General features: G+C 43.8%; 1 protein-coding gene across 50 annotated transcripts in view; it reads right to left on the bottom strand.

The window, feature by feature from the left end:
* The window catches only part of LOC137304833 (CUGBP Elav-like family member 4), a 580712-nt gene extending 565262 nt beyond the window's left edge, over positions 1-15450 (bottom strand). For all 50 annotated transcript variants that reach the window (XM_067973601.1, XM_067973620.1, XM_067973603.1 and 47 more), the window contains exons 1-2: positions 15201-15450; positions 12984-13066 (exon numbers count right to left, since the gene is read on the bottom strand). In XM_067973601.1, the coding sequence (XP_067829702.1) occupies positions 12984-13066; positions 15201-15444 (327 nt within the window). In that variant the 5' untranslated portion in view covers positions 15445-15450. The remainder of the gene's footprint in view (positions 1-12983; positions 13067-15200) is intronic.
* Positions 15451-25531: the final 10081 nt, after the last annotated feature.

The following is a 25531-nucleotide window of genomic DNA, read 5'->3' as shown; positions in this document are numbered from 1 at the left end:
AATAGCCATGGAAAAACCCCTAAAGCTATTTGTTGAGAGAGCAGACAGATAACATCATCAATTCAAATCCCTAGTGTCTGACAGTAAAGAACATGTAAAGCAGTCGATTGAAAAAGTACCAGCGGATAGTTCGCAGAACGAGAGAACCGAGTCGGAAAGAGAAAAAAAAACATATAAAGCACTTTCAGTGGCAGGATACCAGAAAGAAGATCACATTTCTTTTATTTATGCAACAGACCAGCCACTGAGATGTTCATTTAACTTGTCATTTGTCCTTTCTCAATGTTAAATTTCCACAAGTGTTAACAGCATGCGCTCTTCCAACTAGAACTGGTCAAATATTTATCAAAGCAAAATTAAATATTACGGCCCGCAAACTAATCTATTGATCGCCTGTATGGTTTTATGTGGAATTTGACCTCCAGAGCTCAACAAAGTGAAAATAAATATTTAATTATTCCCTAAATAAAAATCAATATTTCACAGAGTTAGCTAAATAAATTGGTCCCATAAATTCTCAAAATGTGCCTGCGACAATTAAATTCTCCAGTGACAGGCAAGATTCTCCCCCTGCTGTGGTTTGGAAAGGTAATGAGAGGGCTACCAAGGTAGGTATTTATTGTTTGTTTCTAAAGTCGATAGCTTCTAATCATTCACTCCGACTCTCATCAGGCGCTCTGACGCTAGAAGAGCAGAAGTTACAATCAGAGTTGTTCACCTGCCATCTCTTAACACACTCCTTCCAAAATTTCTCTCTCTGCTCTTTTAACAGAGGTGTTACTCCGAATAAAGAGGCTGGCATTAAAGTAGCAGAGAGAAATCTGATGTGCGTTAAGCATCTGTACGAGAACAGCCCTGATCCTAACTTCTACCTTTGGGAGTGCAACCAACAGAAGGAGTCCAGCTCCCTCATCGCAACCACAAAGATCCATTAAAATGTGGATAAGTGAGCTGGTTTTTAAGTTATGTAAATGCAGGAGGTGCTCTCGTGAATTTGCCAACTGTAGGTCTCCCTGTCAAAATGCAGCCCCAAAAACTTAGAGAGACCAGTCCCTCACTTCCAGTGCAAAAGTTAGAGAGCAGGACATGAAGTGAGACCCATTTCAAGTGTGAAGAGATAAGGAATGCCATAACCAGCCAATTCTATCCTCATGCACAGTGCATAATGTGCAAGAGCAGATAGTTCACTCTCATTTTGTAAAGAAAAGAATTTTGTATGGTACCACATCATACCCAAGATGTCTCAAAGTGCTCCACAGCCAATGGATTGCTTTTCAATTAATTCAGTCACTGTCATGCAAAATGCAGCAGCCAATCTGCGTGCAGCAAGGTCCCACAAACAGCAATGTGATAATGATCAGATAGTCTGTTTTTAGTGACGTTGGTTGAGGGACAAATACTGGCCAGGACACCGGGGAGAACTCCCCTGCTCTTCTTCGAAATAGTGCCATGGGATCTTTTACCTCCATCTGAGAGGGCAAATGGGCCTCGGTTTAACATCTCATCCGAAAGACGGCACCTCGGGCAGTGCAGCACTGGAGTATCAGCCTAGATTTTGTGCTAAAATCCCTGGAGGTAAGAGTGCTACCAACTGAGCCATGGTCGGAGTGGGGCGCGCACACACGCGGTTCAGTTGGTAAATCAGCTCTCCACTGTGGAACTGAGCCACAGAAACTAGACAAGGTCTTAGATTCGAGCCGCTGTCTGTGCTGAACTGCTGCTGTAGGGACACTGCACAGTACGAGGATCTGCTGGTTACCGTGAAACTAGGTTGCCAACCTTCCGGGATTGCCCTGGAGTCTCTAGGAATTAAAGACTAATCTCCAGGACACTGTTGCGAGCAAACCCTGGAGAAAAATCATAGGGGCAATAACATTTTTTGTTTAAGTTTTATTTTCCTTGAACACTTTTGATTACGAGTTATAAAAATGTTGGCCGACAGTGAAGGATCATCCAATCGGGGAGCGAAGAGTCTATTCACTTTCCGATTGGCATATGAAGGTGATGCACCATGAGGCTGGAAATGTCGGGTGACCAATGGTGGGAGTGTGGGGGCGGGGCTGTTGGAGGCAGGAGGTCATGTGATGAAACCTCCAGGAATAGGTCCAACCGAAGTTGGCAACCCTATGTGAAACCATGACTCGGGGGAGGGAAGGAAATAAATTAAGGGGGGAGGGAAGGAGAGGAAAAGGAGGGGGAGAAGAAAACCCAAAATGACTACATAACTAGAAAAGGCTGCTCGGTCCATGCAGCTCGCTCCTACTGCTGGACTGAGTACAAATGTGAAGTGCCCCAGACAATTCTTAATCTTCTAGGAGAGGGAGAGTGTTTGAAAATAACAATGAATGAAGTAAGACCTCTGGAGATTTACTCCGACACCCCAATGGCAATGAAGCAATAACTCCAGGACATCAGTCTGACATTAGAGCACATCAACTCCTGTAGGCTAACTCTCAATTGTACACTCGCTGTTTGCAGAGGGACCAATCTTCAAGTGCGCGACAGTCTATGATGGAGAAACTTCCTCGGATCTATATGAGTTTGCGTAGAGAGTAGGTGAGTCACACAGAGCGAGAAGGTCCCAGGTTTGATTCCTGGCCAGCACTAGGTTCGCTGATCTCAGCCAGCTCAATGTTAGGAGTGCTAACAGTTGGCTTTAACAACGCTGGGTTAAGAAGGGGAGAACACTCCCACGGTTCCTGCTCCCGATCGCTAACTGGTGACCCCTGCTGGAAGATGTAGAGATTCAGTGAGAACAAGCTTGGGTTTAACAGTCATGTTCCTTGCAGTTGAACAGTCTGCCAAAACTCTTCATAAAGGATCACACGTGAAGAGCGACCACTTACTAGAGATAGCTGGGGGACAGTGTGGAATCGTAATTCAGTAAGGAGAAGAGAATGTGTCACCGACCAGCGATTTCATCAATGCTCTGTTGACTTTTCATTATATTTTTTAAATGTGTACGATTCCTTAGGATAGAAGGGAGAGCACACTTTTTTCTCGCTCTCCCTACTATCCCCACAACTCATGCGCATTAAAACAACAGTGAAAAATCAATACATCTTGAATGAAATCCAAAGGTTGGAAGCATTGGGAGGGGAGAGAAAAAATAAACACTGGTCGTCTCTTTAAAAAAAAGGCAACCCACTCCCTCCTTCTCCCTCTTCCTGCGACATTTGAATCCCATGGCAAAGGATAACCCCAGTCCTACAAAAGTTGAACACTTTCAAGTATGAAGAGCTACAGCCTCGATGCTACTGTTGGCGATATAAATGATTAGTTTACCCACAGGATATTTCGGTGACTGCTACTTTAACAAGGCATTAACCAGATAGAAATAAATGGGTTAACACTGCCCTTAAAACAGTGAATAAAGAAACGCAATGCTAATGCACTAAGCTCTTATCTGCTAATATTGCCAACAGTAATGTCTAGGCTTCAATATCTTTTTAAGATTTACAACGTGATTTAGCTGTAAATACATGCCACATGCGTTCTGTATCTTACCACTACCGGAGAACATGAACATTTTTGTACCACTCAACGATATAAAACTTTAGAAAAAGAAATTCCTTAAAAGTAATAAAAATTGGGTGGGCAAATAGATAGGAACAGGAGTAGGCCATTCAGCCCCTCGAGCCTGTTCCGCCATCCAATGGCTGATCTGTATCCTAACTCCATCCACCCACCTTGGATCGGTAACTCCTAATACTCTTGCCTAACAAAAATCTATTAATCTCAGTTTTGCTAGATGGAATAAAATAGTGTGTGTGTGTGTGTGTATTGGAGGCAAAATCGTAAACTTGTTTATAAAAAGATATACAATTAAGCTTCCCCTAGAAAATCGATCCTTCGAACTACTGAGGGGATAAAGGGAAAACAATTCTCTCTTAAACTGGAATGTACATAAAACAAAATGCTGCATTAATCCGAATCGAATTTATTTTCTTCAATCCAACCAACAGGCAGAATTAACGATCGCGTCAGGATTCTGGCAACCTAGCAGCTGCCAATCATTGCTCCTCTCCAAATACGGTTCTCTGAATGGAAACTCAGGAGACGAGTAGGTGGGGCTCACTCAGCTCAGCTTAAAGAACACATGGTTAATTTTTCTTTTTTTTTTAAAAAAAAGAGATGCAACGGGACACTGGTCACAAATGAAAAAGCAGGCAATCGAATTTTATCAAACTCATTTTCGCACTTCAATCATTGAGACTGCCAATCATTCATTATTGATATTTTTTTTTTTACACACTGCTGCTAACCACTTTCAAGGTGAACCTGTTAATTTACCGCAATGTTAAAATCGCTGATAAAAATACACACGCGCACATAAACACACACACGGCAACACGGTGCAGTGAGCTGGTTTCAATTCCCTGGCACGCAAGCAAGAGAAAATGAAAACATTCATAATGCCAGGGGTTTCCCCATCACGCCTCGTCCACTGAAATGGGCATTTAACTGAGACCCTTCAATTAGCATATCCTCCGATACCGAGTCTCTTAACAGTTAGGGTTGGAAGGTTGTTAAGATTTCAGGAGGTTAATATGTAGGTTTTCAGGATGCATCGCTCCCCAAAGGTGGAGGCCTTTATTGCCCATACCTCATATCTCACCATCTCTTTGCAATCACTGCCTATTAGCAACAATGGCTAGTCAGTAAATCACTTTTACTTATTTATACTAAAATCATTATGATTTTGCTTCTGCCATTCATTGAATTTTATGCATCGTTACAGCCGTTTAGTGCAAGTCGTAAGATCATTCTTTAGCATAAAACGATGAATTAGAGTGGTCGCCATTCAATGTAAATTATTCTGTTAGTGGGAGCTGCATTCTGTGTGCATCACTGTTAGTGTGACCACTCTATAAAGGGGAAGGAAAGAAGAGAGAGATTACTTCCTATATTCCTCCAATTCCGGCCTCTTGCTATTCCCCGATTTTCTTCACTCCCCCATTGGCGGCCGTGCCTTCAGCTGCCTGGGCCCTAAGCTCTGGAATTCCCTCCCTAAACCTCTCTCTCCTCCTTTAAGGCGTTCTTTAAAACCTACCTCTTTGACCAAGCTTTTGGTCATTTGTGCTGATATCTCCTTATGTGGCTCTATGTTAAATTTTGTTTGATAATCGCTCCTGTGAAGCACCTTGGGCCGTTTTACTACACTAAAGGCATTATATAAATGCAAGTTGTTGTTGTGTAATGCATTCCCCCATTGCCATTAGTCTAGAAACATATTTTTCTCCTTTTAAAATGAAACCTTTAAGTTGTCTGCTGGGCAGAAACTCACCATTTCAGTCTCTATCCCCTCTCAGGAGCAGGAGTCTCACCGACAGGGAGAGGGCTGCCTGCTTCATGAAGCAGCTTCATCCATTTTAACAGGCCTTGCAACCTCCGACCACTCTGAGACTCGATTCAGTACCGCCTTTACCACAGGTAAACCACTCCTAACGGCAAAGCTTGTGACAATACCCAAAAAATTTAATCAAGACTTGTGACTTACGTTCGGTATTGAATTGCGCCTCTTAAAATCACCTAACTGTTTCCACTGGCAGGAGGGTTGGTAACCAAGGGACACAGATTTAAGATAATTGGCAAAAAAGCCAGAGGTGGGGATGAGGGGAATTATTTTTTTTTTTAAACTTAGCAAGTTATGATGATCTGGAATGCACTGCCTGAACGGGTGATAGAAACACATTCAACAGTAACTTTCAAAAAGGAATTGGATAAATACTTAAAAAAGGAAAAAAATTGCAGGGCTGTGGGGAAAGAGCAGGGGAGTGGGACTAATCGGTAGCTCTTTCAGAGAGCCGGCATAGCAAGATGGCCCGAATGGCCTCCTGTGCTGTATCATTCTATGATTCTATCAGTACTGCGTCCTCTGAGTGCCAGAAAGGAAAATTATTTTAATAACACAGTTTAGTTTTTCTTTTAACTGTCTGTCGAGGATTTTGAATTGCACGTCATATGTAACCTATTGAAAATATTGGTGTTCCCAGATCATGGGTACAATTTTCCTGTAAAGTACCTGATTTTTCCTGATATCATTAATGTTTTCACTGAGCATTTTCCAGTATACACCCAATGTTAAAAAAAAACAGGCCATTAAAGATATGAAAACAATGGATCAATTTCAATGATATTTTGTTCTGTATTCATAGTATATAAATAAAAAAGATAGAACCCTTCTGCCTGATAGAGGGTTACAAACAATCCTCACTAAAACAATAATTAGTATTGAAAAAACTTAATTAATGGATAGTCCTGTGTACTCTACCTAGGATAGAAAGTTTGTGTTACCTTTGACTCCTTGTTGCAATGCAAGCAAAGTCTTTTATTAGTATTCAGTCACATTTTCTGCTTCTGTTTTGTTTTCATTTTTTATTGACGAATCTAGGTGAAGGGTCAAGGCTTTTATTGCCGGACATCACGGAGGTTGGATAGGGAACGAGCTAGACCAAGAAGTAGTATTATCAATCTTGAGTTTTAAAAGCCTGCAGGGTGTAGGAGGAATGGACACCTGAGGGGAGTAAGGAGTTGTATAGATTTAAAGGTTCTGGGAATGAATGCCCCTGAACAGCGAGTAGTGTCAGAGTCTGGAATTCAACACAGTGAGAAGGGTAAGCATGTGAGACATTAGGTGGAACATGAGAGAGAGAAGTCCAGAGAAGCAATGACCATAATAGCATTAACAAAATAGAGAAGGACAAAAAAAAAACAGTTGGGGGGGGGAAAGAGAGAGAGAGAGGAGAGAGGAGAGAGGAGAGAAAGATTTAATGAGAGAGAAAGAAGTGAAAGAGAGCGTGAGAGTGTAAGAGAGCATGAAAGAGAGAGAGAGAGAGAGAGCACGCGTAAGCAGGCACACACTAAAACGAGTGTGCGAGTGACACTAGATAAAGATTTCTTTGCACATTTCCATAATGCATGCCACAGCTTTAAATTGTGCCTGGGCTCAAATATGACAGAGAACTCTCAGCAGCCGCTCTTGTGCTGAAGAGGTGATTAGTTAAGACTGTCGTATGTTAAAGAGAGGTATGAGGCACAACATGTCCTCAATAGAGATTAAATATACAGCATCCAACCAATCAAACCACTGTATTTGCAAGCACTATGATCAAATTAATAATACTTACACATGTCATATACTGCAAAGGTCATACCAGCAGACATTGTATAAAAGTACAAAGCTAGGCAGTATGAATACTGATTGAACCAAAGTAAAACTTCAAAATGCACAGTAACAAAAAGGCACCTAAGTGAAAGGCACTAAGACACAAAGCAACTGATGGGATTATTTTATTAGGGGCAGAGATACATATGAATGTCCCATGCAGATAAATTCAAGTATGCACTGAATGCTGGTTAAGTCAGATATCAGAATTAAATCTTATCCACTGCCTGGTGTGATACTGAGCCCTGGAGACCAGGAAGGTGCCATGTTTGATCCATGGGCCGTGTTGCGTTAGCTGGTTTTGGTATTACAAGTGGCCTCGGTGCTCCTGGGTTAGGGAGGGAGAGAGAAAATAATCAGCCAGGATTCCCACTGCCCTGGAAAGTGCTTCTGTGTGGATGTTGGGACGAGGACAAGATCAGACTTGACTTTGATGCTCATCTAACACTGAATAGCCCATTGATCCTCACTGCCTCGGCTCACCAACTGGGCGAGATGCACAAGGACCACTGGAACCGTAATGCCAGGATGAGAGAAAACTTAGGAAAAAAAAGAATCTCAGTATGATAAAAGCTCGCATCCAAATCGACATTGATGGAATAGCCAGTCGACATAATGATTTCCCTTGTGATGCGTTCTCCATCTCAGTTGGGCCTTTTTTTGGATGTGGAGCATATAGAAGAGAAAGTTACTCCTGAAAGGGAGAGTGGAAATAAACTACCACGAGGGGAAGATAACAACTCTTGCTCTCCGGTAAGTCTAGCAGCTGGTTAGAGCAGTACTTGAGGAAAAGTACTCGGACAAGTTGACCAATGGCCATCGCATTTGGGGAACTGCATGTTGTCTGATGGGTAGGGAGGGATGGAAAACAAAACAGTGGCTTGTTTCATAACGACTGGACACACAACAAGTCATCCACTTTCCAACTGCTCACACTTTACCAACAGTTGCTCCAGAAAGTAGCATATGTAACCCTTCAAAACCCATAACTGCTAGCCAAATGTTCCTATCTGCAATACCACTTCCAGCATTGTTGTGGAGCGTTCTACATTCAAGAGACAAGACAAATCAATGCCTTGCTGTCTGGTATAGAGTTAGTTCACGCACCAGCCTCTCTGGTCAAATGGATTAATACTTCTCTTGCCAATGCATTCATCATTAAATCCGGTTCAAAGGCACTGGAAAAAAATATTCATTTAAAAAAAAGATTCAACTCAAGCACATCCAAAAACACTGCTCAAAACAAAGCATGAGTTAGAAACATCACCTTGTGGTATTCATTAATAAATAAAGCCAGACACTAGGAGCTGGGAGCCGAGGTCAAAAAAGTTAGATTAATTCAAACATTATACATTTAAATGGATCACAATGGAATTGAAATATCTCTTGTACTTTTCCTTTCCTAATATATATATATATATATATATATATATATATATATAAAAATACTGGATATCTTTTATGTTTCTACGAAAGCTTTCAATGTCCCATTTGTTATTTTTACTGCTTCATTTTGCTTCATTCTGAATTTAGTTAGCATATCTCATCCAGTCGGATTTTCAAATATAGCTGGATTGTCGCACACATTTTATTAATAAGGAAAAGGAATCTTAATGCCGGGAATGAGACATTTTTCATACCCGGTACTCCCAGGTCAGGTATCGGATGTGTTCGATACAGAGTAAAGTAGAGATGCAACGGCATAAAGAATTTGGAGTGTATGGGGTGGGGGGCAAGTGGGAGGAAAGAAATTGGTGGCAATTCCAGGATTTGAAGGGGGTAGACTAGGGGGTCGAAGCCTTGCCAAAAGAAATTGGTGGGGGGGGTGTTTACATTCTCCCCTTTACTTTGGAGTAAAGTTCCTTAAACACAAAGTGTAGCAACTTGTCTCAAATCCAACCTTATGCAATGGAATGTTTTCCTACCTTTCGCTCTCAGTGTCAGAGTCAGATAATTCGAGGTCATGGTCACCACAGGCCAGATGCAAAGTAAAGCACCCTCTATGTTGCCCCAATCTCAGAACAGTACTCTACTGCACCAATGTAATTTATTCTTTTTATGCTTTTTCCTTTGAAGAGATGGACAGTTTAATTCTAAATAGCATTCAATTATAGACAGTATACTATGGATTTATGGCTTCTAAAAACTTGGTTAAAGGAGGTTTGTACCCATCTCATTTAGGATGAACATAGCCATTATCGAAAGGAAGAGATCTTCATCACATCAATCTAGCCTTAAGTTGACACGAAATGCCAGAGGTCAACAGGCACATTAAAAGCCACCACTATCTCTGGTCACAATCTTCTTTCCACATAGTTAGTAGTAACACATAAATAAATCCAAAATATTACAGTGGAGGGCATCCTATGGATTTATCAATGGTGAACTGCATCTTAAATCATAGGGTTAGACAGCCTAGGGTTACCTTTGAACATACCTCCCCAAGCCCAACAACCCTCTGAGAAATCGGTGTCCCTCCAATTCCGGCCTCATGTATATCCCCGGCTTCCTTTGCCTCATCACTGAGGCCATGCAGTCAGCAGACTAGGTCCTAAGCTCTGGAATTCCCTCCCTAAACCTCTCCAGCTCTCTCTCTCTCCCTCCTTCTTTAAGACGCTCCTTAAAACCTACCTCTTCGACCAGGCTTTTGGCCACCTGGCCACATGTCTCCTTCTCTGGCTCAGTGTCAGTTTTTGTCTGATAACGCTCCTTGTGCAGGGCCTTGGGATGTTTCACTACATTAAAGGCGCTATATAAATGCAAGATGTTGTTGAGCTGGTTGACTAGGAACATAGGAACAGGAGTAGGCCATTCAGCCCCTCGTGCCTGCTCCACCATTTGATAAGACTACCCTTGCTAATGAATCTTGACCTTTTAGACTGGGCCACCAAAGAGAGGACTTTAGCAGCAATACCTGCAAGTAAGGATGAGAGGGAATACCAGCAGGACCGTTTCCAATTGTGCCAGTCCTCCTTCTGACTGTCAGAAAGGTCCATGACCTAGAGCACCACGTTCTCCAAGCTGAAGGAGGTGGGAGTTGGGGTGAATAATGCCAAATGGCAGCTTCCAAAACTAAAAAGCTCGCAAACTCCGAGCGGAAATGCAACTGCATTAGCGCCTGAGCACTAAGGGTGAGGTTATATCATCCACAAGGCAGATCCGAATTTTTTCCAGGAGATTTCCCCATTTTAAAGTTGCTTATCCCATTTAAACCACGCGCCTCTGTAGAATTTAGAAGTGGTATAAAATCGCAGCAAAACGATGGCAGCTGTGATGTTCGAGACCTGAAGGTGTATCAAGTCACCTAGGAGGTTTACATTAGAACAAAAAAAAACACAACACAGAGCGGCAAAATCAAATCCTGAATAAAATCAGGGGCATGCAAAATAAAATACAACCAAAACAATTATAACAAAAATCATTAAAGAAAATGGAGGGGAAAAAGAACAAACTTATGGTACATTAACAGGTCCTAAAATGTTCGATTTTAAATGCACCATGGTGATATTCCAGCCTGTCGAAACTTCCCATTGTCCCAAGGACAATTTCACAAGATTCCTTTGCATCACTCAATAAATAGCAAATGCTACACAAAATTAATTGTTCAATTCCTTTTTAAGGTGTAATCCTCATAGGGGAACTGTTAATCATTTATTAACTGCTCCTGTAGGGGGAGGAATGTAATTTTGTATTTTCAGATCAACAAAAAAAAAACAAATTAGCTGAAAGGTGGAGCATTCTATTTTAGCAAACGAACTGCTAAGAAACTTGAGCAGTTTTACACTCGAATCTAAGTAGTTTTTTAAAAAACAAGGCAAATCAGAAGATAAAAGCTTTGCAGTCATATAATTCAAAGTGCCATTTATACAGCGTTTCCCACCGACATGAAAAAAACAGCAGAAGAACACAGGACTGAAAAACACCGATATTTTAAAATTAACAAAATATGTCACGATTAGTGCAAAGAATGACCCCCCCCGCCCAACACTGGTGATCACACCCCCTAACTAACAATCTTTCCTGATTTAACAAAAAAAAATTACAATAAATATTCATAACTTTTAATGGGACACAGATAAGCAAAGCTCTGAAGAGCACTCAAAACCTTATGCAGTGTTACATAATAAAATTTTCACCAGCCCTACAGTGAAAAGCTAGAGTTTCTCTTGTCAACCTTTTGTGTGAAGTACAAGTGCCTGCTGCAGCTTAGTAACAGCCAGCTTCCGTAATGAGTAACTGCACCCAGTGGCTTTGGTGGAGAACATGTTCGGAAACAGATTGTTTAATATGATGTTATCACAAGAAACTACAGACCTCGTTCACAAAGGCTCTTAATTCGCATTTGCCTTCTTTTACCTTGAGTACCAACACCGTCTAAGCAACAACAACACACACACACACACACGATATATATTTTCTTAAAATCTGCCTCCTCGTCACACAGCTGAAATGCTGGACAGCTCCCTTGTTCCCAAACTGTCAAAGACGCATTATTGGAACATTGCTTGATAGACATGGCAACGAATCAAACGGGAGTTCTAAATAGAACGTCAGGCTGTAAAAGACACCAATGTCATGGGGAGGCGTGTCTCATCTAACTACCTTGAAATTAAGCGACGTAGATAAATGTCAAGTGTGGCCATATGTCTGGAGTGAGAGAGAGTAAATTTCACACTCAGGAGAGAGCATCATTTTTTCAGAAAAAAACATTGCAACCGTTTCACATCTGCCACCAACTTTAGTAACATAATCTCACGACAGATTAGAATCCCCTATTGTCATTGTTGCCATTAGAAAGAATGTAAATTGCATTTGGAATTAAGCAAAACAATATTTACTCGTAAACAGCTGTCCTTATTATTTTTCCAGAGTCAAGAATACAACATTTATTGGAACAATATTTTTCGCTGTCTGTCCTATGTATTTGGACACGGGAGCACAGACAGTAATAATGTGACTGATGCTATATTTCCTCGACAATATCCCTTGGTCAAAACAGCGAGCATCAAGTGAAATTTCTCGTCTATTTGTGGTGCTCGTTTTCAGACTATTTTTGTTTCCCCTCTTTGTGTAGAGAGGAGTCCTCCTCTTATAACACAGACTGCTACGTTCATCTTATCAGCTTATATTTGTGACTAAAACAACAATGCAAATACTGCAGCATGACGCATCTAAAAATTTAATTCAGCTCATTGTAGCTCAGAGGAAAGTATGATCGGCTGAACAAAACCCAGCAGTGCAGTCCATTATCACCAAAAGTGCACAGAAAACAGGCACAACTGCATTCAGAACACACACACACACACACACACACATTTAAAAAGGATCAAAAGTGCCGAGATGGAAAACATTTAAAAGGAGATCTAAAATGGTGGAGATAAAACACTGGTGTCGTGCCAGTCTCACGCGTCTTAACGTTTACGCAAGCCGTTTGTTCCGCGGGACAGGCAAACCTCATTTCAAATCGAGAGTAGCAATGCACGGTCTCTCAACGGATTTCTTTCATCCATTTAGCGAGCATTTGTACCACGTGAAATCTTGCAGCGATCTTGTCTGCTGCAATGTCAAGTTCTGTAGCTGACAAGATAGATTGACACGTTACTTTATGGGGGAGAAAAAAAAAAGCATGAAAGGGAGCCCTCCTCTTCTGCTCGGTTGCTGAAGCAACTGGTACACTTATACATGGGTGCCACTGTTAGCAAGAGAGCTCACAAAGAGGAACAGCCAAGACACTGCGTTTTGCAAAAATATCAAGGGGCGCGGGTGGAGGGTCAGATCTTTTACACTGTAGGAAAATAAAAATGTATCTACTTACCCCTGGCAACGTCTTCTGCTCGTGTAAAGCACTCTGAGCTTTAAGAGCCGAGTCTCTGGCACAATACGTGAGGAAAGCACAACCTACGTTAGAAATGGAGCAAGTTACTCTATATTACAAATACTGGTTCATTCATTTCATTAAGTGCCGCAGATAAGACAGTAAAAATTTGCCTCATTGCTCACGTTCACTGCACATCTGCCTTTCCCAGGCAGCCAATTTTATCCCCCCACCCCCCCCCTCCCCACTTCCTTGACCAGTTTCCCCGTTCAAATTAAATCCAGGCTCAGAGATTAAGCAGGCACCAGAAGCCAAAGTACAGAAAGAGGTTTGCTTATAAAACAAGCTCGGTCACAGGCAGATTTTATTTTTGAAATGTTCAACTAAATAGTTAATTGAAACTTTTAAGTCAAATCATCTAACTCGGTCTACCTATCCAATGTCAAGCTTAACAAGGGAGTATTTGCTAAGATAGAGAATGTGTATTCTAACTGCTTCAAGTTACGTACAAGAGCATCTTCTGGAGCGCAGACCTGATTTGTGGTCGAATCTTTCTATTCCCAATGCATAAACTTAGCATGAATTCCTGCATTGCCTACTGTGGGCATCACCATACCCAGTCTACAGCCAGCATATTCAAGTGACAATTAATGCAAAAAAGCTTGGAATAAAGATTATTTCCCTGCAAAGACACACAGAGCAAGGAGGATCGCCAAGCTACTGCACACTGCTGTTAACGCCAGCTTGGAACAAAAAAATCCAGACACTCTGCAGATAATTCTGACAGAACTCACTGAAACTGAAAGCTAAACTATAGTATGATCACATCTTATTAACATGTATTGCAACAGATGTCAATAGTTTTGCTACTTATCATGGGTGTTTTGAGAGCCTTCTCTTTACATGCACATTGGCTGAGAACAAAGCAACTGCTTGCCAGTCAGGTATGTGCCTTATCTGTGTTATTAAGATTTGACTTATAAATGGGTACACATTAATGTCCACAGCTCATTGTCCAAGCTAAAGTTATTGACAGCTCCAGTTACATGAACTCCAAAACCCAATGGGGGAGAACGTATTTACATTAAGATCTACATGCCATTGACAATTTAACACAAGCTAAGGTCAGCCATTGCATGCAAATATTTATATTAATTGACCATATTTTTGTTATCAGTCCCTAGCGTGCAATGTTATCTATAGCCAGTGAATTCAGCCCTCGGAAACAACTCAAGCCTATAAAAGAGTAAGGGAACTGTCAGGAGCAAACAAAAAACAAGTCATTGGAGACCCCCAAAATCCAGAAAGACATCAATGTTCGATTTGGGTTGGAAAAAAAAAATGCAACTAACTTGGGATCAATACGATTTACCTCAACAAGAACTAAATAACTGTGAATCAATCCATGTCGTTAACAGACAATTTGCCACACATGGATCAAACCGGCGGAGTATGTGGTCCTTGATCACTCAGAATTCAAAGTAAAAAAAAAACCCCACAGTCGAGCTGAAGTAATAGATCAGACAAGTGCCATCAAACTGCTGAGAGCGGCGGCAATCCTTACAGTTAATCAGGATCATTTGCTAAAATATATTATCTTGTAGTTTGTAAATTTCACTAAACTTTATCGTGGCTAATGACCGAAATTGACACTAATGTGCCTTTAATTCGTGGGTACCAGAGTAGCCTGGATTAAATATCCTCCCCAGATCTGTGTTAAACCTTCTGAATTTGCTGTAGAAAATACGAGAGGTCAATTTGAGCCTTGTACAAAAAAAAAATATAAATACACCTCGACTCCTTCAAAGTGTCAATGTTTTTGAAAAAAAAAAGGAATTAAATGCAATTTAATGGGGGCAAAACTTGGCACCGAAACCTCCCACCGACCAACTGGTTTATGTTGGGAGTGGAGTCCGCTGCCGAGCTATTGAGAGGAGAGAAGGGGGCTGCAAATGGGAAATGTTTTGTGCAAATTCTCAAGAAACTTTAACGACGGGTCAGTGAAAGTAACGGGGCAAAGAGAGACCAAAAAATAAATAAATACTGGCCAGATATCTGCACTAGGGTGGGGAAAAAAAATCCAGATAAAAGTCAACCTCTCTCTCTCTCTATATATATATATATATATATAAACACACACACACACACAGTGCTCCCAGAGTCTTTAGATCAGCATCCACACTGCACAGAAGAAATGAGAGGCTCAGACCCACAGACCTTTGTGCATACCGGTGAAACGGTCCTTCAGTACAGTCAGTTCGTAAATCTTGCCAAATTCCTCGAAAAGCGGCTTTAGGTCCTTCTCCTCCAGGTTGCGGGGGATCTGGCCGATGAAGAGTTTGATGGCGTCGTGGTCCTTCATCGGGATGGTGCTCTGACTGTGGCTCAACCCGTTCATCCGACTGCTGCTGCCACTATTGTTATTGTTGTCTAGCTGCACTCCGTTGGTTACAGTGGCCATTTTCAAGCTCTGCCTCTCCTCTCTCTCACTGGCCGCTCACGTCAGCCTCTTTAACTGGGAGACTCTGCAAGCCCTGACGTCAGGGTTGCCTGGTTGGTGCTAAACAAATGTGGCTGGATTCACACACACACAGGAGCCTTAAAGACACACTAACCCCACCCCGCGCCCCTGTCCCACCACCAAACACCCCCACCCCACCTCCGCTTCCCCTTCTGCAATCCAGTCTGTAGAGAGAGAGAGACAGAGAGAGAGGGAGGGGAAGAGCGAGATGACAGCACCACACTTTCCAGTCAGCCTTCTCCTTAACCCACTGCCTGCTGGATCTGGGAGCCCCTGTAGCTCTTGCGTTTGTTCTCCGAGGATTTACCGGAAAGTTCTACATTGGATTATGAAGTACAATTTTTGAAGGGAACTTAAAACGGTCGCACTTTCTAAATTTTGTTGCCTCTCCCATTCTTCCTCCTTCACAACAACGCCTCTAACTTCGTAAAATGTCCCGAGAGAAAAATTTGACGCCGGGCCATTGGGAGACATTAGGACAGGTCGTCACGGTGGTAGGTTTTAAGAAGGAGGAGAGAGAGGAAGAGAGGCGGAGAGGGTTTAGGGAGGCAATTCCAGAGCTTAGGACCTAGGCAGCTGAAGGCACGGCCGCCAATGGTGGAGCGATGAAAATTGGGGATGCGCAAGAGGCAAGAGTTGGAGGAGCGCAGAGATCTCGCAGGGTTGTAGGGCTGGTAGAGGTTACAGAGATAGGGAGGGGCGAGGCCATGGAAGGATTTGAAAACAAGGATGAGAAATTTAAAATTGAGGTATTGCCAGATCGGGAGCCAATGTAGGTCAGCGAGCACAGGGGTGATGAGTGAACAGGACTTGGTGCAGGTTAGGATAAGGGCAGCAGAGTTTTGGATGAGCTTAAGTTTATGGAGAGTGGGAGATGGGAGGCCAGCCAGAAGAACATTGGAATAGTCGAGTCTAGAGGTAATAAAGGCATGGATGAGGGTTTCAGCAGCAAATGAGCTGAGGTGGGGCACAGATGGGCGATGTTACAGAGGTGGAAGCAGGCGGTCTTAGTGATGAAACTGATATGTGATCAGAAGCTCATCTCAGGGTCAAACAGGATGCCAAGGTTGCGAACGATCTGGTTCAGCCTCAGACAGTGGCCAGGGAGAGGGATGGAGTCAATCGATAGGGAATGGAGTTAGCGGCAGGGACCGAAGACAATGGCTTTGGTCCTTCCAATATTCAGTTGGAGGAAATTTATCCAGTTTATCCAGTACTGGAGACAAGCAGTATGGCAAATCAGAGGCAGTGGAGGGGTTGAGGGAAGAGGTGGTGAGGTAGAGCTGGGTGTCGTAAGTGTACATGTGGAACCTGATGTTGTGATTTTTGATGATGTTGCTGAGGGGCAGCATGTAGATGAGAATTGGGGGGGGGACCAAGGATAGATCCTTGGGGGACTCCAGAGGTCATGGTGCTGGAGTTGGAAGATAAGCCATTGCATGTGATTCCCTGGCTATTACTGGATAGATAAGAATGGAACCGGGGAGTCCAGTCACCCCCGGCTGGGTGACGGAGGAGAGGCATTGGAGGAGGATGGTGTGGTCAACCATGTCAAAGGCTGCAGACAGGTCGAGAAGGATGAGGAGGGATAGTTTACCATCATCACAGTCACATAGGATATAATTTGTGACTTTGATAAGGGCCGTTTCAGTACTGTGGTAGGGGCAGAAACCTGATTACAGGGATTCAAACATAGAATTCCACGAAAGATGGGCATGGATTTGAGAGGCGACAACACATTCAAGGACTTTGGAGAAGAAAGGGAGGTTGGAGATGGGGCAACAGTTTGCAAGGACAGAGAGGTCAAGGGTGGGATTTTTGAGGTGGGGGGGCGCTGAAGGCAGATTTAAAGAGGAGGGGGACAGTACCTGAGGGGAGGAAACCATTAACAATATCAGCTAACTTGGTGGCAAGAAAGGGAAGTTGGGTGGTCAGCAGTTTGGTGGGAATAGGATCGAGGGAGCAGGAGGTGGGTCTCATCGACAAGATGAGCTCGGAGTGGGCATGACGGGAGATAGGAGAGAAACTAGAGAAAGATGTGAGTTCAGGGCTAGTGAAGGGGGGAACCTTGGGGAGGTTTGACTTGGTGGGCTGGGAATGGGAGGGAAACAGCAGGGGCAACTGATCAGATGGTCTCAATCTTAATGACAAAGTCCATGAGCTCCCCGCATTTCTCGTTGGAGATGAGGGTGGAGGGGGCAGGGGAGAGGGGTTTAAGGAGGCAGTTTGTAGTGAAGAGGACAAGCCTGGGGTTTATCTTTGCATTCCAAAATGATCCTGAAATAGTGAGCAGTTTTGGCAGAGGAGAGCAGGACCCGATGGTGTTTTGTGTGGTCCAGCCAGATATAACGATGAATGGCCAAACCAGTTGCCCACTATAAATGTTCAAGTTTGTGTCCCTTGGACTTAAGGGAACAGAGGTGAGGGCCATACCAGGGGAAATAACCAGGCTGAGAGAGAGTAATGGTTTTAATGAGGGCAAGTGCATCAAAGGTGGAGGTGAGGTTGTGATGGAGCAGATCGGTAGCTACAGAAATAGTGAATGGAGGGCCAAAGGCTAGACAGTTGAGAATTTGAATATGCCATTGTAAGTGACTTGAGGGAGAGTATTTCCAGGGGCGGATGTGGAAAGAAGTGGGGTTCAGAGGGGGATACAAGGAAGAGATCAGAGATGGTCTTATCTGTGATTGACATGATGGGAGTAGAGAGGCCACGTGAGATGGCAAAGTCGAGGGGGTGGACGTGAATATGGGTAGGGGAGTTTGTATGGAGGGAGAGTTTAAGAGAGGATTGGAGGGCAGTGAAGTCAGAGGAGAGAGGGCATGATGAGTTGAGATGGAGGTCAAGATCACCGAAGAGCAAGGAACACGGCTGATAGGGAACTCTGCCAGTTGGTAGCAAGTTACTCTTTCTTTTGTCCAACACTCTGGCAAAGCGACTCCTCCTCCCCCACCACCCTGACACGTGGCCTGCTCCAGACTGAATCTCCCCTCCCACAAGGGTAAGTGTGTGTCCACGAGAGGGTGAGAAAGAAAATGAAAGAGAAAGAGAAAAAAAGAGATTGTGAGTGACAAGGAGCAAGAGATAGATAGAGAGTGACAGACAGGGAGCGAGAGAGAGTATGACAGAGACGGAGGCGAGGGGGGGAGAGAGAGAGAGAGAGAGGGCAAGAGAGACAGACAGATAGACAGGGAGAAAGAGAGGGGGGAAGAGAGAGAATGTGACAGAATGGGAGCGAGAGAGAAAGAGAGAGAAAGAGGAGAGTTAATCCACATCCTACTGCTCTTACAAGGCACTTTATCCTGTTTATATACAGAGGGGGAGCATTGGAATGTAATCAACAATGCCTAAACATCCCTGTTGATCGCTATCACCACAAATCATCCTTGTTCCAATAAAAGCTAAAATAAATGCAAGGAGTTCTTTCTGAAGCAGGTAGAGTTCCATTATGGTGCCAACGTTGCTCAGTGAATGCTGGTGCTTTGGGTGTAGGTGTTTCTAAAAAGTGAGCCTGGTGCATAACTCCTTAGCGTGGTGAACTACCTGTATCCAAGGTAAGGTCAGGCTTGGACTCGATGCGATTGTTCTCAGTCCTGAGATTGGCTTCTTGCAGATAAATGCATTCCTATCTGGACTGAAGAATTGCACATTAAATTGTGACTTTACTTAAAATCCAGCACAGGCACGATGGACTGGATCGTCTCCTTCTGCACTGTAAGATTCTATAAAACCCAAACATTTTACACCTGGTGGACTTCATCGCTCAGGTCATCAGATTGCTTCAATGCAGTTGGGTGAGGCGTTAGCACGGAGTTACAATGCTTGAAGTTCGTTATGTTGGTGTTTGCTGACTGAAAGTTTTCTATCTACCAGCGGAAGGGAGAGAATGGTGAATTTAATCAGTTTACTGGTAACGAAACCAACAATATCGCTGCTGGCAAACTTCCCCTCAACCACCACCAGGATAATATAACCAATTGGATTTTTTTCAATATACCCATCAATTTCCTATTTCAAATCATCAACCTGTCAATTTCATGGAAAAATGTTTCGGTTTTGGGACTAGTTAAAATCATCCATAGAGAGATTATTACAATATCCCAATACCTTGCAAAGAAAAATAGCAGCTCTTCAAAGCAATGAAGGACGATATACTTTTTAAAATTCTATTTCATCCCCATATTGCTGTTCCTTGTATCCACAAGGAATTATGGGATGATGGGACAATTCCCACACTCTGGCACACTCCACCTGTAACTCCTCACTCCCACACTCCCCACACTCCACCTATACCTCCTCACTCCCACACTCCCCACACTCCACCTATACCTCCTCACTCCCACACTGCCCACACTCCACCGATACCTCCTCACTCCCACACTCCCCACACTCCACCTATACCTCCTCACTCCCACACTCCCCACACTCCACCTGTAACTCCTCACCCCCACACTCTGGCACACTCTACCGATACCTCCTCACCCCCACACTCCCCACACTCCACCTATACCTCCTCACTCCCACACTCCCCACACTCCACCTATACCTCCTCACTCCCACACTCCCCACACTCCACCTATACCTCCTCACTCCGGCACACTCCCCACACTCCACCTATACCTCCTCACTCCGGCACACTCCCCACACTCCACCTATACCTCCTCACCCCCACACTCCCCACACTCCACCTATACCTCCTCACTCCCCACACTCCCCACACTCCACCTATACCTCCTCACTCCGGCACACTCCCCACACTCCACCTATACCTCCTCACTCCCACACTCCCCACACTCCACCTATACCTCCTCACTCCCACACTCCCCACACTCCACCGATACCTCCTCATTCCACCACCATTGCCCTTTCTTTCAAGAGCTCTTCAAAACCAACCCCTTTGACCATGTATTCACCTCCTCCCCCCAACTCTGCTCCTACTTTCTCCCAGCTATCCATCACTTCACCTGCAAAAACACATTGGGGCATTTTGTTTTAGTGGAAGGTGCTATATAAATGGCAGTGCTTGTTGCTTTAGTGCCCCCATTGCTGCCATGGCTGAGACTAGATAACTTAGCACAGACCAGAGACTAAATCATATTCTACGGTTGTTGCTATCCCATGACAAAACCACCAGGAGTTGGTTCAACAGAGGACACCCTCATCCTGCCATATATTAATATATACATCTACACATTATATATTATACATATGACTGAGGAAATTCACATTTTAGGTAAACCCCCCCTCCCCGCATTGTGAACATGGGTCAAAGGGGCAGTGTTGAGAGGTGAAATTGTTGAAACACATTTTACCTTCTGTACAGTGGGTTCTAGTGGGCTGTATGAGGAGATCTGGAGTTACCAATTTCTTAACTGAATTTTCGTTTGTTGGTATTGGATATTGTATATAGGAGAAAAGTAGCAATGGAAAAGTTTGTCACAAGACTGATCATAGCTCTCACAGTGTTGCACTCACAGATGTTTCAAGACAGGCTACATCTAGCATCTCCAGGTAATGTGCCTTACTGCACCCTCTACACTGAGGCAGTAATACCTCTTTAAGACAGGGATTCAACAATTCCCTGGATGGCTTAATGGGTAAATGAACCATAGTGTGAATCATGTAGGCCAGGGAGGTCGCTCATTCAATTCTTGGTCCATAAAAAGTGATCTAATCCTAGGGGCACTACAGCAGCAAGTACTGCCACTAAAAAGCATTTTGCAAATGAACAAAATGTACCAACGTGTTATGCAGGCAGAGTGACTGCTATCAAGAATGAAGGAGAGGCAAAGTTAGCAGGAGGTGATCAAACACAACGAAAGAGTTGGTTTTTGAAGAAGGGTAGCAGAGTGAGGAGGTTTGGGGAAAGAGTGCAGAGGTGCTGTGGCTGAAAGTTCTGCCACAGATGATCATCGAATAGGTCATAGAATCTTACAGCACAGAAGGAGGCTGTTTGGTCCATCATGCCCGTGCCGGAGCAACAGGACGCCGAGGAGATCAAAGTCAGAGTGTGAGAGGATTGAAGAGGTGGGATGGAGCAAGACCAGGAATGGTTTTCAACATGTGGATGTTGAAATCGATTCACTGGGAAGGATGGGGCCTGGTGGTTGTGCAGGACATGGTGTGGGATAGGACACAGGCCAGAGTTCCCGATGAGTTGGAGCTGATGTAGGATGGCACTGTAATTCGTCAGAGCACCTCTGGGCCAGGGGTGGGGGCGGAGGGGGGGGTGGGGGTGGGAATGGGGGCGTGTTGTTGGAAAAATCAATCAGTCAGAGTTCGTGCTCTTTATTGGCATCCAGTGACCTCTGCTGGAAAACACACGTGTAGACATCAGCAGAGGACAGAAGCAGCTCAGAGGTGGAAACCTCCATGGTGGACCAGCCTGCTCACACTTACCATCTAGGCTTACACATGAAGAATGCCAAGGTGGCAGAGGATGACTATCACCGGTTTAAATTTTATGGTACTAAAAATGCAAAGGCTTTTGAGAAAAGATGGGAAAAAGGATGGAGAATATCTGGGAGGAAAAGGCACTCAATAAATAGAATGATTTAAATTGCAGACCCTGCACAGGGTTGTAATATTCGTAGGACCCTGTCAAGGCAGTTAAATTGTACAAATAGTCTCGTTAGTATTTTTATGTATGCTAAATCTGGGAGCACTCTCCAATGTGGCAGTACGAGTATTGAGGGAGTGCTGCACTGTCAGAGGTGCCGTCTTTCGGATGAGATGTTATACCGAGGCCCCGTCTACCCTATCAGGTGGACGCAAAAGATCCCATGGCACTATTTCAAAGAAGAGCAGGGGAGTTCTCCCCGGTGTCCTGATCAATATTTATCCCTCGACCGAAATCACTAAACAGATTATCTGGTCATTATCACATTGCTGTTTGTGGGATCTTGCTGTGCGCAAATCGGCTGCTGCGTTTCCTACATTACAACAGTGAATGCACTTCAAAAGTATTTCATTGACTGTAAAGCACTCCGAGATGTCGCGAGGTCGTGAAAGGCGCTATATAAATGCAAGGTTTTTCTTTCTTGATGCGTGCTTGATACGTCCCTAGTGCCTCTAACATGCTAAGAGTTATCTTTGTTTGGTGCAGTGGATTTCTGCTGACCCTTGATGTCTGGATTTTGTAGAGAGGAGGAAATTGGCTTTCCCAATGCAGTACAAGTGTGTTGGAGCCATTGCCTGCTGGTAGTCAAAAAAATGTAATTTGTGATATTCAATCCATTAGGGTTAGTTAAACATAAAATCCATTTAACAGAAGCACACGTAAAATGAAAATCTCAAAGCCAGATAGCCACCAGGTAATGAGAAAATGGAGTATTGTATCGCACACTGATTTGGGAAGCAAGTGATTGTGGAAAAAAAGGATATTCAGTGTTAAGACAGCTGGGTCCCACATTAATGTCTTTTCACGCTCCGCACACACCTCCTCCCTCATGGTGCGGTGGCATCTCTTACCAGCAGAATTAGGATATTTATGTGCCTAACCTCACAGCCTCAGAAAAGCACCCTCTACTGCAACAGTGTGACATTTCCATTTCACACACCAGCCATCCTTGTGGCCTCTCAGAGTGAGATTGCCAATTAAGTGCCAATTAGTGCCAAATTATACGCAGCTGTGTGCTGTGGACTCGTGCCCATTAGGAAGTGGGTCGTAGCAGTCTGAAGTCACTTCCCTTAGACTTCAGAGAGAGACAGCCCTTCATTCCCTCAGTCTGGGCTGGATCTGAAGAGGTCCTAGAGGTGAAAGGTCAATCCTCTCAGTCTGCTGATTAATCATTTTCAACAACAAGAAAAAATTGCACCAACTGTATTTAAATTTCTGGGGCACTTTTGAAGAGCTGACTTTTTGAGGTGCCCGACGTTCAAGTAGAATCAAAACCAGGTTCACGCCGCCACCCCCAATTAGCGCTGATGGGTTTCTCCATCTTACAGAGTTTGAGTTCAACATGAATTTATGAATGAATGAGGTGTTTTCTCTTCAAAGCAATGGCATTGCATTATTTAAGTACATTAGACGCATGAAAAATTTAGGTCTGTCCTGAACACGAGCATATGCAGGTCAGGGTATGAGAGAATTACCCAGTGTAATTGGGCAGGGGCAAGCTATGACTGAAGACCACACTTGGAGCACTGTGCACAGTTCTGACCTCCGTATTACTGAAAGGATAAAGAGGCATTGGAGTGGGTGCGAAAAAGATTCACGAGAATGATACCAGAACTGAGAGGATATACTTATCAGGAAAAGCTGAATAGGCTAGGGCTCTTTTCTCAAGAAAAGAGAAGGCTGAAGAATGACCTTATAGAGGGCTTTAAAGATAATAAAAGGGTTTGATAGGGTAGATGTAGAGAGCATGTTTCCACTTGTGGGAGACTCCAAAACTGGAGGAGGGCATATATATAAAATAGTCACGAATAAATCCAATAGGGAGTTCAGGAGAAACTTCTTTACCCAGAGAGTGGTAAGAATGTGGAACTCGCTACCACAAGGAGTAACTCAGGCAAATAGCATAGATGCATTTAAGGGGAAGCTAGATATGGAAGAAAGGAATAGAAGGGTATGTTGAATGGGTTAGGTGAAGTGGGGGAGGAGGAGGCACGGTGAAGCATAAACGCCGGCATAGACCAGTTGGGCCGAATGGCCTGTTTCTGTGCTGTAGTTTTGATGTAACTTGATATGAGATATCTCCCATAAGCCGCTCTATAAATCGGCCGAGATGAATAAACTTCAGAGAAAAGACCTGACAGCAGAAGGCACAAAGGGAATACCAACTTTATACCACATAACACAATACCCCAATCGTGCTGTGTCAGCTATGCCTCAGTTGGTGGTACTTTTGCCAGAGTCAGAAGGTTGTGGGTTCAAGTCCCACTCCAGAGACTTGAGCACAAAATCTGGGCTGATACTCCAGTGCTGTACTGAGGGAGTGCTGCACTGATGGAGATGCCATCTTTGGAATGAGACGTGAGACCTCTCAGGTGGACGTAAAAGATCCCATGGCACTGTATCGAAGAAGAGCAGGGGAGTTCTCCCCGGTGCCCTGGCCAATATTTATCCCTCAACCAACATCACTAAAACAGATTATCTGCTCATTATCTCATTGCTGTTTGTGGGAGCTTGCTGTGCGCAAATTGGCTGCTGCGTCTCCCTACATTACAACAGAGACTACACGTCAAAAGTACTTCATTGGCTGTAAAGCACTTTGGGACATCCTGAGGCCGTGAAAGGCGCTATATAAATGTATTTCTTTCTTTTTTTAAAAAAAATCACTGTCTTCCGTTCCTTCCTTTCCCCGTCCCCAACCCTGCCCAGCCACTTCCTGTTGGTGGGGTGAGTCGTTCTCCACCAGTATTGTTCTGGAACCAGACATTAGGGGGTCAAGGACTGTAAGGGACAGCTTTTGGCTGAGTTGCCACTGTTCTTCCTTCCCTTCATCCTTGTGGATGGAGCAGTTACATTCTTAGCAACTAGCATCAGATCAGTGCCATCTCCTGACAGCCTGACTAAAATCAGGAGCTGTTACAGTAAGAAGAATTATGGATGCGTCCAACCTCTCCACAGCATGCTGCGTTTGTACATGAAAGGACTGTAGTAGCAGACTACCCAATGACATCAATTGAAATGCTCTTTGATGGGAGTTACTTGTGCCCCGTTTGCAAGGATCAAATTTAAAATTGATACTTTCCAGACTCCCCGAGAGGCTCAGTTGGTAAACGGACTGTATGGTATAGTACGGTACGGAATCACACAGAATGACTTGATCCTTGATCTACGCTCCTGTTAGCTGGTGTCAGTCTGGAAGTCACTACAATTAACCTCAGTGTTCCCAGTGTAGGGAGAAAGAAAAGAGAGTCTTTCTGCTCTTAGTTGCTGTCCGCTGCTGAGGGAAGGAGAAAAGGTTATATCGGTGTACCAATTAGGGTAAATCTCTCTTTACTTTACCACAACAAAACCTCAATGCTACCCTTAGAATAACCGATATGGTGCCAGTGCCATTTTTTCCAATATTGTCAA

The sequence above is a fragment of the Heptranchias perlo genome, chromosome 38 (assembly GCF_035084215.1).
Source record: "Heptranchias perlo isolate sHepPer1 chromosome 38, sHepPer1.hap1, whole genome shotgun sequence".
NCBI lineage: Eukaryota > Metazoa > Chordata > Chondrichthyes > Hexanchiformes > Hexanchidae > Heptranchias > Heptranchias perlo.
The sequence above is the reverse complement of the archived record's forward strand: the minus strand, read 5'-3'. Positions and strand labels throughout refer to the sequence as shown.